A 12,180-nucleotide genomic window follows, 5' to 3' on the forward strand; every position below is an offset into this window, starting at 1 on the left:
AGCTGTCATTCAGAGTCCCTTTGATCTGAACATCACTTTTTTGCCTGTTGCTTGGGTTGTGTCTTTGCAAGGTTTATCCGAGTAGGATAGCAACTGTTAGCTCCAAATCACAGAACAATGAAAGGCTGCTCTGTTAGTAGTGGCTGCTTCTTTCTCTGCTTCCCCCAAAGGCTGTGGAAACCAGTCCAGAATAGAAATGTTGTGGACTAATGTCATGGCCTTCTGAGGACTTTATTGACGTGTTTCCAGAGGAACCTATGTAATGGGACTGGTCAGAGTCTTTGGGGGTTGGTTTGTTTGTTTCTTAACCTTCTTAACTTTATAAAGTAAAACTGTAGCCAACTGAGGCTTCGAAACTTCAGTTTGAATCTGCATATTAGGGTTCTTTGGATAGGATGAAGCATTGTTCATGAGCCTATTTCTTAGCCCTCATTTCTACAAGGGGATCAAACTTCCAGGGAAGCATAACAACCTGGCAGTGTCTGTTATTCTTGCATCACAGCTTATTTTACAGTAAATGTATTTGAGCAAGCACCAAACATATGAGTTGGGCCTGCCTAAGAGGGAATATGTTGCTGTTCACTCTTCCTTCTTGCTCTGTGTTACAGTTTGCTGTTTTGTTGTGGAGTGTACAGTTGTCTTTGTGCTCTTTTTACTTGAGTTTCTTGCATGTCCAAGAATGGAAAAGTGTTTGGTTAGTGCTTTTTCTCTTCTGCATGAGGATTCTGATAGTAATGCTAACAATGAGTTGGAGCTTCTGTGGGCCTGACTAAAATGATTCTCTCAGTTTTGTTTCATCCTTTTCTTGTCATCCCTTCTCCAGGACCGAGCACTACCTGTCAAGAAGATTCCTGTGCGAATCAAGGCATCTGTAATCAGCAATGGGAAGGCTTCACCTGTGATTGCTCCATGACTTCATATTCTGGGAGCCAGTGTAATGACCGTAAGTAGGCTTTTCCATTGGATTGGTGAGCTGTAAGTTCTGACTGATGGGAGCACAAAGAACACACGATTAGTTTTACTTTCAGTTGAAATACAACTTTCCCAGTGTCAAAGCCAAACTTTGTTTCCTGGAAGGTTTCTTTGAAGCATACAGCAGGTTATTTTTTTCCTTGTAAAAATGAAAATATGCAATTTCGTATGTGTTGAGTTTCTTCTTTTTAAAAGCTAACTCAACCAGACCAGTGGCGGTAATTGATGTTAGTGGAATTCTTGGTTTAGAGAAACCAGGAATGGCTTGTATATCTTGTGTGTAATACGTAGGTAAAAAATGACTGGGTTTTGTGTACTGAATTACGCTTTGAGGTTTTTATTCAAACCTTGGTGACAAAGACATGGAATCCATGTAAAACTGGTGAGCAGTGTTCTAGATTGTCTTCTGCTGAATTACTAGCTGTATGCCAAGATGAAAAATTGGGTACTGTTTGCTAAAATGTTCAGTTAAAATCAGGTGGCCAATTAAATATACAGAAACAGTGTTGTGCTTCTTGGCATATTGATTTGCTTCATCTCAAAACATTGGATGTTTTTCTTGGCCAATTACTATTAAGATCTCTGATAAAATAATTGAACAAAACCCTGAAGTCTTCCTTTAGGGGGCAGATAATCAGCTTTCAGACATTTCCTCTGCTCATCCTGATACAGCCTTTGCTCCTGCCTGGAGGGATCAGATCAGTTCAGCTCTATTCTCTCTTTCCGCTTCTATTATTTAAGGTGACAGTTAGTCCCCTTCTCACTCCATGCTCTGAGGCAGGGAACAAAGGAGCACATTGAGTGCTGTAGTAAGCATAACAGTAGGCTTCAATAATTTGGTTCATTGTGCGTGTAAATTTTAAGACCAGAAAAGACTTTTATAATCCACTCTGACCACCTGCATCTCACAAGCTGCTGGTTTTCTTTAAAGGTATTTGCGGTAGACTTTATTAGTGGTACCAGCAAGGTCCACGCAATATTGTTGCCACAGCACCGTCATATCTGCAACCCTTCCTAGAAGTTTAAGATGTGCCTGAATTGATGGCACGTATGATAAGCTGTTTAACATGTGGTGACAGTCTGTTTCTGCTCAAGGCCAAAAAGCCTGCTTTTCTGAGTCATTCATAAAATGTAGTATTATATGCATTGGTCTTCCCTTTTTCGCAGTGTAGTTCTCCCAAACAGGTATTGGAAAGGCCTGTCAGCATTCGTACTTTGAAAGGAGCTGTGTAAGAAGGGTACTGCAAACACAGATTTATAGGCTGTAATGCCACATCTGGTTTTGGGTTGTTTTGGAATCCAGAATGACTCCTTTGGGTCCAGAAGAAACATTTCATGTTGGAGCTGCAAGATTTGGCTCTGATTTTCTGCTTTTTTTTTTTGTTTTGTTTGCTTTTGTCAATTGCACGCCCAGTTTCCCATTCTCGCACTACTTGTTCAGTCATTCAGTTTAGACTCGCTAAGCACAGTACATTATAAACCTGTTGTGTAAAAGAAGCGCTACTTGCAATCCTGTTGGGCTGCATTTAAGTACATGTCCAGGAAATCTCTGAAGAGATTATTGATACTGTCGGTTTTGTTTCTAATGCGCTGGGCTTCACAGCTCCAGAATGTTGCAGTGTCCTTGTTATGCCATTGCTAATGACTTAAAGCAGGCTCTGAACAGGCTCTGAAGTGTCAGGAAGCCAGGTTCCTGTGTCTGTAATTGGGTATTCCGTGCTGCTTTTTAGAGCTGGCAGCTGGAAATCATGCAGAGCAGAGATGGGATGATATGAGCGGGGGTGATGTAGGCAACGTAGTAGCCAGCCTCCCAGTGTCAGGCCTGGCTGGTGATTTAGAGATGCTCACAGGAGGATGTGGGTTTCAAAATGGTCCGGAAAGGTAAGTCATGTGGACTCCTCCTGGAACACAACGAGACTTCAGCCAGGATCTTCAAAAAGTGCGTATAACATCTTTTTGTGGCTTTTTTTTTTTTCTCCATATATCAGGACGTTGAAGACATAGTTCTACTCCTGGTTGCCTGATGAAGTTATGAAGTGTTGTGGGTTGTGGAGAGGGAGAAGGCTTCCTTCCTGTTCCTGTCTGTTAAATATGGTTGCTATTATACCTGAGTCTAATGGAAGTACAAGCACTTGTATGTTAATTGAATTAAATGTTTTTTAGACTGGATTTTAGTCCAAGTAATGGCAGGGGGAGATAACTTCTGTGTAACTTGAAGCCTTGCTATTATTTAGAAATGCATCAGGCTCTTTGGTAGAACTTTTTTTTTTGCCACAGGAGTCTAATTCTATTAATTTAGCAGATGGCTATTTCTATTTTATGAGCAAATTGTGGTCTCCCACTGATGTAAATATGGAGTATTGAAGTCAGTAGAACAGGTCTAGATTTACACAACAGGAATGGTAGCAAAAGGAGGACTTACTGAATATATTCTGTCTTTCCATTTCTGTTAATCTCAAGTGTCCACACTGGAAAATTTGCATTTCTGTGTGTTTGATGCAGAATATTTCAGTGCCTCTGAGATAGATAAGTGGCATGTCTGGTGTTCTCTTCAATTATTCTTGAGGATCTCTTTAGATCATCCCCAGTTAACTATTGGTAAGTGTGATTTGTTATTTGCTAGTGTAAACTTTGCAAAGTCATTCCGTCTTACTGATACTCAAGAAAGGCTTGGTACGCCAGTGTGTTTTTGCTTTTAATTTTGTCCCAGGACTGGGCCATTAAGCTTCCCAATTCAGATGCAACTGGCTTGGAACTACTGTTTCTGAAAGGTGAAGGAGCAGCACAGGTGGCAGAGATGCACATTGTACATCGATAGACATGTTTCTACATTCACTAGTGTTGTTTAATGAGGCAAGGATTTAAATTCCTTGTGCAAATGATGATACAACCTTAATTTTTAGCCATTGTTGTGTAGCTCTGTTTTAGGCGTTCTTTACGGTGTAGGAATGAAGATTCCTCAGAATAAGAAATTAATGGAAGCTATGGGGGCATAAATTCAGTTTTAATTTGCCTCATTTTTTGTACCAATGTTGAAAAGCAAAACCAATGCAAAAACACCACCACAAAAAACACAGACATCCCCTGCCCTCAGATTTATTTGAGAAGGTCTGTTGTACCAAAGTGAATTTAAAGGTCTGCCCTGCATACTAGCCAGTACTAACACCTATAAAGATAGGTAGAAATAGAAGCAGTGGTACTATTTGGGATATGCTGGTTCCATTCTGCTTGCCGTTTAAGATCGGTTCTTCATTTTTTGAAGTGGTTCCTCATTCTTCAGTCTTTAGAGATGTCTTAATCAGTCCAGCATCATATTCAATAAATCTGGGCTTTCAACGTATTTTCAGAATTTGTTTGTTACTCTAAGATGTAGGAAATTGGCATTAATATACTGCAATTGATAGTTAGGAATATTAAACAACCTTGGCATGCCAAACTGTTGCTTAGACCGTTGAAATGTGTAACTTTGAGCAGAAAGCCATCAGAGTTAGAAGTTAACGCACAATGTTAATAAAGCATCTTGCATCTGGGGTGAACTCCATCCTGTAACTGTTCATCACCTTGATATGAGATGAAAACATGGTAGTTAAAGACTCCAAGTTAGCTGAGATGTGGCACATATTTAAACTGTTGTCCTATGAATAGCTTTACAGATTCTTTAACTTATTTGTGTTCTTGTCTGTCTGGTCAAACAACGGCATTTTCTTTTCTGCACAGAGAGAATGCATAAAAAATAGGCTTCGGCAATCTAGCGAATTAAAATGGTGTGTGTATGTCAAACTAGATCATAGAAAACACTGCTTGTTACTCAGTGCCTCATGCAGATGAGTAACACTGAGGGTCAAGCTTTCCAGGAGAAATTGCCAGGCTAACACAAGGATGTATTCATGGAGGCTGTTTGTCTGTAAAATATCAATAACCTACAGCAATGACTAGTACAACCAGAGTATAAAGCACTTTTTCAAACTGTTGGTTTTTTTGTTGTTGTTGCTGAAACAGTTGTTAAGTCCATCTGCTGACTCTTGGCTTTTTAGGGGGGTTATTTATACATTTATTTATAAACTCTGGGTTATAATATCCCCTGGTTTAAAAACAAGTTTTCCATTTGATTGGTAAAAAGAAAAGACAGCCCATGTTTGTCTGTTGCCTTGTGTGTGTATCTTCATATGCTTCCAGTCTGCATGCTTTTCAAAGAGCCTGTTGATAAGCAGAGCAATCCTCTTGCCTTCCAATGTGATTGTTTGGTTACGTGGTGCTTGTTTTTTGTCTGGGGGAGAGGTAATATACAGGGCAGTTGGTTTTTTTGCACAATAAGTTATATTTTTCTTCCAAGATCCCTTTCCATGCAATGCATAACCTATATGCTTCTACTTTTTTTCTGTGAATCCCATTTGGAGGAGGGAAGGATTAGAGGGAAAGGGATCTTTTGTTCATTACTTCAGCACTGTCACAGGAAAAACTTTTGATAACTTCAGTTCTGTAATTATAGTGAGTGAGGCTTACTTGCTAGCCAAAAATCCTTTTTTTTTTTTTTTTTTTTTTTCCTTGACTTGAAAGGAAGGATATCCAAATTAGCAGAACAAGTCTAGGACCAATACATTAGAGTAAAGCATAGAGCATTTCGGATTGAATGAGGAAGACTGAAGCTGTTTTTTCTGCCACATGTGTGTTCTAGGTGAGATGCCAGGGGTGTCAGAGCAGACTCATCCCTCTTCCACTAATGCCCTTCCTTTCCCCCCGCCCCTCTACGTAAGTAAGTGAATGAGTACCTAAGTGGATTGATGCTTCTGGAGCGTAATCTGTAGACTAGGTTGCAAAAAGGCAGTGGCAGAACCAGCTTCCCTCACCCCTGCTTAAACAGCATAGCAGAATAGTCATTAGAAGACACTGCTAGCAGGGCAAATGGCGAAAGTAGTAAGCATTACTTTATGGTGATGGCTTTATTCGGATGTGCTCATGAGCCATTTGCACTCCACACTTGTTTTGTCTGTGCCATGGAGCAGTTACAGCTATCTCCATGGCAGGATTCAGATCCCCAGTTGGGAGATGGACCCCATTCCTTCTCCCTCAGTATTTTGTGTTTTTCACCATCTGGGCCAATTTTTGTCCAGACTTCATGACCTCCCTTAATGTCAGTGCCAGCATGCTCAGCTTGATTTACTTACAGAAACCCTTTTCATTGTTCATGTTTAATTATCACCCATTCATTTCTAATGTGCCCAGCTTATCACTTACTGAGTCAGAGAGCAAGAGGTTGCTAGTGTGTAGAAAATAAATCTGCATAGACTTCATTAGTCATGCATGGCTAAACCAGTCAGCTGTTTAAATATCAGCACGCTTAGGGATTTGCCTTTGATACTGCAGAGACATCCACCCTACATGAAGCAAGAGTCACCTCTGATTTATCTTGAGTGAATCATACTTCATTACAGCAGGTCAGGCACCCTGCCTACTTCTTACTTCCCTCCTCATGCTTTGCCCTCGCTTATTCAGTGCTCTCTTACGTACCCTCTACTATAACTAGTGTTTTCTGGCTGATGGCTCATTTTCAGTTCCTACCCTAAGCCTTTGGTGTCTTCTGTCTCTGAATGACCTTATCCTCTGAGAACTGGGATAAAAGGGGAGGGAAATGCAACTTCATACTTTAGTACATGATGTAAATTGTACCACTGAGATTTAGGTTGTGAACCCTGCTTTTACCCTTCTTGACACTGTTTTCTTTTGTTTGCGCTGCAACTCCAAGAACTGTGACGTCTTTAGGACAGGGATCTAGTGCTAATTCTTATTAAAGTGCCATGCACTTTTGTGATGCTTAGTAATAACCTGTTACATAGTTGCTTTAGCACCTGAGTGGTTTAAGAATGCTTGCTGCTTTTCTGTGTACTGAAAGGCATTTCCCCTCCCTTGAGTAACAGCTGCAAAACGTCAGATCAGGCTGCAGATCAAGAGCTTGCTTGCCCCATGTTCCCTTTGGGAGTCATCCGGGATGGCTAGTGTTGTCAACCTCAGGGGGAGAAATTTGGGTGTCCCTGTTTTGGGTGAGAAAGAGGGAATTCAAGTGACAGGTGCTTTTTGGAACTGCTTCTTCTGCACCTTTCAACTTCTCAAGGTGCCCTGACAGAAAAGTGTTTCCTTTTTTCAATTGTGAAAGCTAGCCAACTTTATCCTTTTGTGATCCCCAAAATGCAGCTAGGTCTCTAGTGAGTAATTTAATTACGATTGCTTCAACAGCTTGGCAGAAGGAGCATTTAGGATGAGAGCTGCAATCAGTCACTGATATCTGTGCACACCTGGCTGCTGTCAGCACATAAGCTATGGTCCAGCCGTGCTACAGACTTCAACAGAATGGAAGGAGAGAGACTTTTTACAGGTGGCAGTGATTACAGCTTCTGTTATCAACCTTTGAGCAGTTCAAGCAGTTACTTAATTCTCTTCCTGACACCGCTCAGCAGCTATGCCATTTTCATAAACATGTCACAGACGGCTCTTGCCATAATTTTGTTCCTTGTGATCTCTGCTCCCTTTGACAGTATTATTTTATGTGATACTTTTTGGTAATCATGGCAATAATTACCACTTTTCATGTTGTAAGTAGCTCAGTGAGTGGTACTGTGTCCTGGGTATTTTGCACCATGAAAGAGCTGGCCTCCAAAACTGTTCCTTCAGTAATGGCACACCCAGGGTGTGGTCTCTGATAAGACATTGATGTAAGTTGACAGTAGTAACAGAAATGTGGTACAGCAAAATAGGAGTCTCTGTTTGTTCTGTCACCCCAAGCTCCATTTGCCTGTGATGATCTCTAAGTACATCTTTCCACTAAATGTGAGTTAATTAAGTATTCTAAATTGTCAAGTGTAACAAGGATTTGATTAATTTTAAATGTAGCTTTTTTCCTTGTAATATCCTGCACATGTTCATACGTGCGTTAAGAAGCAGTAAATGTAAAAACTCAGGAAAATACCGAAACAGGTTTCAACCATCAATTTCACTCTTTAAAGATTTTTTTCTTCTTATACCAGCTTCTCCACAGAACATGGTACAGTACTGAATTTGGAAGCTGATGGCAAATGTGTGTTGTGTTGGATTTTGTAAGCAAAAGTCACCCTGAGCTTGAGGACCATTATTTTAAGTGGATTTTTTTTTTTTTCCTTCACATAATGCTATGAAACGTCTATCCTCAATCGTATTGCTCAAATAGTCTAGATGAATCTCATGCCAGCTACGGTTTCATCAGCATGAGGTATTTTGGGTGCCACATGGTATGCAGATGGTACCTGTACTTTCACAGAGAGGGGAAAAATCCTTGTAAAAGCCTGTTAATCTGCAGCTGTTGCTGTTGAGCTGCAACAGGATAGCCCAGTCACCAATCCAGGTGACCGCACAGTTAGCTTTGATTGTTGTCTTCATTCTCCTATGAATCTGCCATAACTGGCACTATGGATTATGAAAATATGATTCCCATGTTGAGCCTAATCTCCTGCATGGAAGCTCTGGCTTGCAATAATCTTTAGTCCATTTTTTGCCCCAACTGGGTTGTGTGTGCTCTCCCATCTTCACAGTACCCAGCTGAGTTAGTTATCTGAGCTTTTAAGCCATTGCTCTGTCTGATGTGTAATGGTGTTAGTGAAACGGGATAGGGTTCGCTTAGTGCTTTCCCAGACAGTGTGGAGTTGTCAGTTGTAGCACATGCTGTATTGTCGTCTTATTCCTGTAGGGTCCTCAAGGTGATTATTGTTTATTTCCCAGGCTGCCTACATAGAAAACAGTTGGCAAAGAGGAGCCTGCGTTAATGGATGAGAACAGATAGACGGAGATTGAAGTTAGTCTTTGTGTTTTATGGACTAGACTTCATTTGCACTAACACTTATAAATACCTCATTGAAATCAAAGGAATTATTTTGCAACTCGAGATTTATGCAAGTATTGGCAGATCAAACTCTGGTGTGGGATTCTCTGAGTCCACATATCAAATATGCCTAATTGTTTTGTATTTAAGATTTATATAATTTTTTTTATATCTTAGACTGAAAGCTACCTTTAAGATTACAGTCATTAATGTGGACAAAAGCATGTCATAAAATATTTACAGGGAACAGGTAGCTGAGAGAATGCCAAAATGCAGAAGGATGCAGGCAGTGCTAGAATTTTTAATTTTTTTTCTTCTTGCTGGCACCTGAGCCTTCAGGTCTGGGGCTAAGGGTGGAGGCTGGGGTGCATAGAGAGAGAGATATCTTGTATGCTTATCTAGTTTTTTTTGCAATGGAAATTATTAACAGAAAAACAAAGGCAGAAGGAGTCAGAGGTCCTGAAGATTCTTGTTCACTATCCAGGCTGCTTAACGTACTAATTATTGCCTGTCATTGGAAGAAGGCTACCTATTGATGTCCAGTGGAGTTTAGCTGTATAAAGGGACATATCTTTATTACATTGCAATCTTGTTACCCAGGAGCTGGTATAATAATCTCAGCTGTGGAACATTGGGGATTAGATGCAAAACCTTAATTAACGGTTATCTTATATCATGATCCTCAAGGGGCAGATTGAAACTGGCTGCTTGGGTACCTGTGAAACAAGCTTTGCAAGGGGGAGCATTTTGGAATTTTTCTGATTGTGGAAGGAAATAGGCTTTTCAGTAAAAAAAAAAAAAAAAAACAGGAATAATAAAATGACATGAATTCTATTGGGGGTTAAGTGTTAACTGAAACCCCAGTTTAGCTAATGAGCATCCACAGAAGAAAAAGCTTCCAAATCTGTGAATGTTAGTTCATTTCAAACTCTCGGGTACATACAGAACTGGTGAAAATTTTTCTTGGGTGGCAGTTTAATCAGTGAAAACTGCACATTTAGGGCAGGCAAACCTTTGCGTATGTCAGTGACATTCTTATAATAGTTCTGAACAGAAGAAAATTAAGAAGGAACAAAGAAGTGGGATATGGTAGATTTCATAATTTTCAAAACAAAGTTCAGGATTCATTAGCTGCATCAAAATTTATCTTGAAAATTAGCAGAGAGTGCTTAAAAACCTGGGAAAGAAGACAACTAATCTTAGTTTCAAAGTGTTGACCTAAGTTAGTTCATCCTCCTCTGTCTAGAGGTTTATTATTTAGTCAGTCACTGTGCTGTGACTCCCTGAGGCTCTTCCCAGACCTCTGTGTTGGAGACAAGCAGCGTGGGCTCGTGGTGGTCTCCCTGGCCTGGGAAATGCCATTCAGGATGTTTCTGTTGCCACCAGGGTGCTCGAGAGGGTGATCTTGAGTGGGATGGGGAAAGAGAGTAGAAAATAACTCCTTCCCTAGGAAAGCAGAGTTGTGTGATCTTTGTAGCGTGCTTTTGTTCAAATGCCTCTAGCCTCAACCTGAGAGTAGTTGTGCTCATGTCCATTGAGTAACTGTCTCAGATAATATAACTGACCTTCAGACCAGAGTGTCTTGACTAGACTCTGGCTTTAATAATATACCTGCCAAATATAAGCAATTTTTTCTGCCAGAGAGACTCTGGCATGCTGATTTTAAAGGAAGTGTGGTTGGAGCTCTGTTCTTCCTCTTGTCTCTGGTCTGAAACCTAATTGCAGTGCTTGGCCACAGCAAAGCTGGTGTCAGGTTTGCTGGCTTCCCATAACTCTGTCACATGTCTTTTTCTTTCTCTTTTTTTCTTTTTCATATTGAACTAAATGACCTTCTGTCTGTTACATTTCTGCCCTGCTGATCTCAGGCAAATGATGAAGATAGATAACGATATCACAAGCCATCCATCTTACAGTTTGTAGGTCCCTTAGAAGCATCTGTGTCTTTAATAGTTCATCTGTCACAGATATTCTCATAATTGAAGACCACAAAATGCTGAAGAGAGGACTAATATTGGTATTTGTTTTTACTACTGGAGACTTCAGCAGCCAGGTGTCTTTCACTTGGAAATGCAGACTGTCACGAGAAGTGCCTGTGCACCAGGGTTTAAATTATGGATGCAAGCCAACTGCATGTTACAGAAGGCAGCGCTACTGCTGACATCAGCAAAGACTCATTTTTCTGCTTTGCTGTTGTAACACTGGATTGGTTGTATTACCAGTGCAGAACGAACTGAGCAGCCCTGGCTTTCAAGCCCTTGCTCTGTGTGAATGAGCAGAAGTTCTCAGAAGCAGTGACTGCGAATCTGGCTGCTGGCAAATCACGCTCCAGCTATGTGATACGCAGCAAGAGAAAACCTGGTTGAGGGAGTGTGTATGTGAGAGAGATCCTGATACTGATCTCAGGGTCAATGGGCATAATGTTTGACTCCAGAAAACATGCAAACTTACCCAATGGGACATGATGTTGATCTCTTGTAACAGTGCTGTCAGCTGTGCAGCATATATATGAGGTAGATGAGTTGCCATACATAGATACCTGAAATACCTGTCTGAAGTATTGTTGAGTTGCACACATTTGCATGGTATGTTAGACCAGGTAGGTCACCATGTTAATCCTACATGCTTAAGTTTAGGGTTAGCCTGGATTTCTCCATGTGACACTGCAGCAGATAGTGCGGCAGCATGGAGAATATCCTGAGAAATCATCTTGCTATAGTTACTTGAATGCGAGAGCTGAGGTCAGGCAGAATTGTCTATGCTTCCCATTGACTTAAACACAAATCATAGGTGTTAAGTGTTTGTACTGGCAGTTAAAAAAAAAAAAAAAAGGCTGTTTTCTGTATTTTTTTTTTCTTTATTTTTTGCACTTGTTACCAGTGGTGAATTTCCTCTGCATTTGTCCCAGCTGGAAAAGGCTGGAGGCTTAAATCCTTTACCTCATCCTGCTGAAATAGAGATACTTCTGACAGACACTTTGGACATGAATCTGTGCTTTTTCTCAAGGGAAGCATCCTCACAGAGAATACCCATTTGGCTGTGGAATTGCTACTGATGGCTCACGTGCATGGAAGACTGATAGATCAAGTAATTTAAACTTAATTTAGGCACACCAGAGAACATACTCAGCCCAAATATCACACGTGAGAGACCTGTACTGAACTCATTATGGGGGTTATTCAAAATCCATAGACAATGTATCATAAGGCTTCCTGTTTTTAACAAATTTCGTCCTGGAGACCAGGACACCATGGAGACATGAATGAAATAAGAATAAACTTGGAAGTATTTGCTAAAGTGGAGCTAGGTATAGCACAATACTTGGGATGGAGCAGAAAGTAAGATCAACTACATCCTCCTGTGCA

The 12,180-nt window shown here is 40.6% G+C and overlaps 1 protein-coding gene across 25 annotated transcripts in view; it reads left to right on the plus strand.

Annotated features, from left to right (window-relative positions):
• NRXN3 (neurexin 3) overlaps positions 1-12,180 on the plus strand; it is a 1,006,895-nt gene that overhangs the window by 434,068 nt on the left and 560,647 nt on the right. For all 25 annotated transcript variants that reach the window (XM_075711856.1, XM_075711855.1, XM_075711861.1 and 22 more), the window contains one exon: positions 824-943. In XM_075711856.1, the coding sequence (XP_075567971.1) occupies positions 824-943 (120 nt within the window). The remainder of the gene's footprint in view (positions 1-823; positions 944-12,180) is intronic.

This window comes from Pelecanus crispus, chromosome 6 (genome assembly GCF_030463565.1).
Source record: "Pelecanus crispus isolate bPelCri1 chromosome 6, bPelCri1.pri, whole genome shotgun sequence".
Lineage (NCBI taxonomy): Eukaryota > Metazoa > Chordata > Aves > Pelecaniformes > Pelecanidae > Pelecanus > Pelecanus crispus.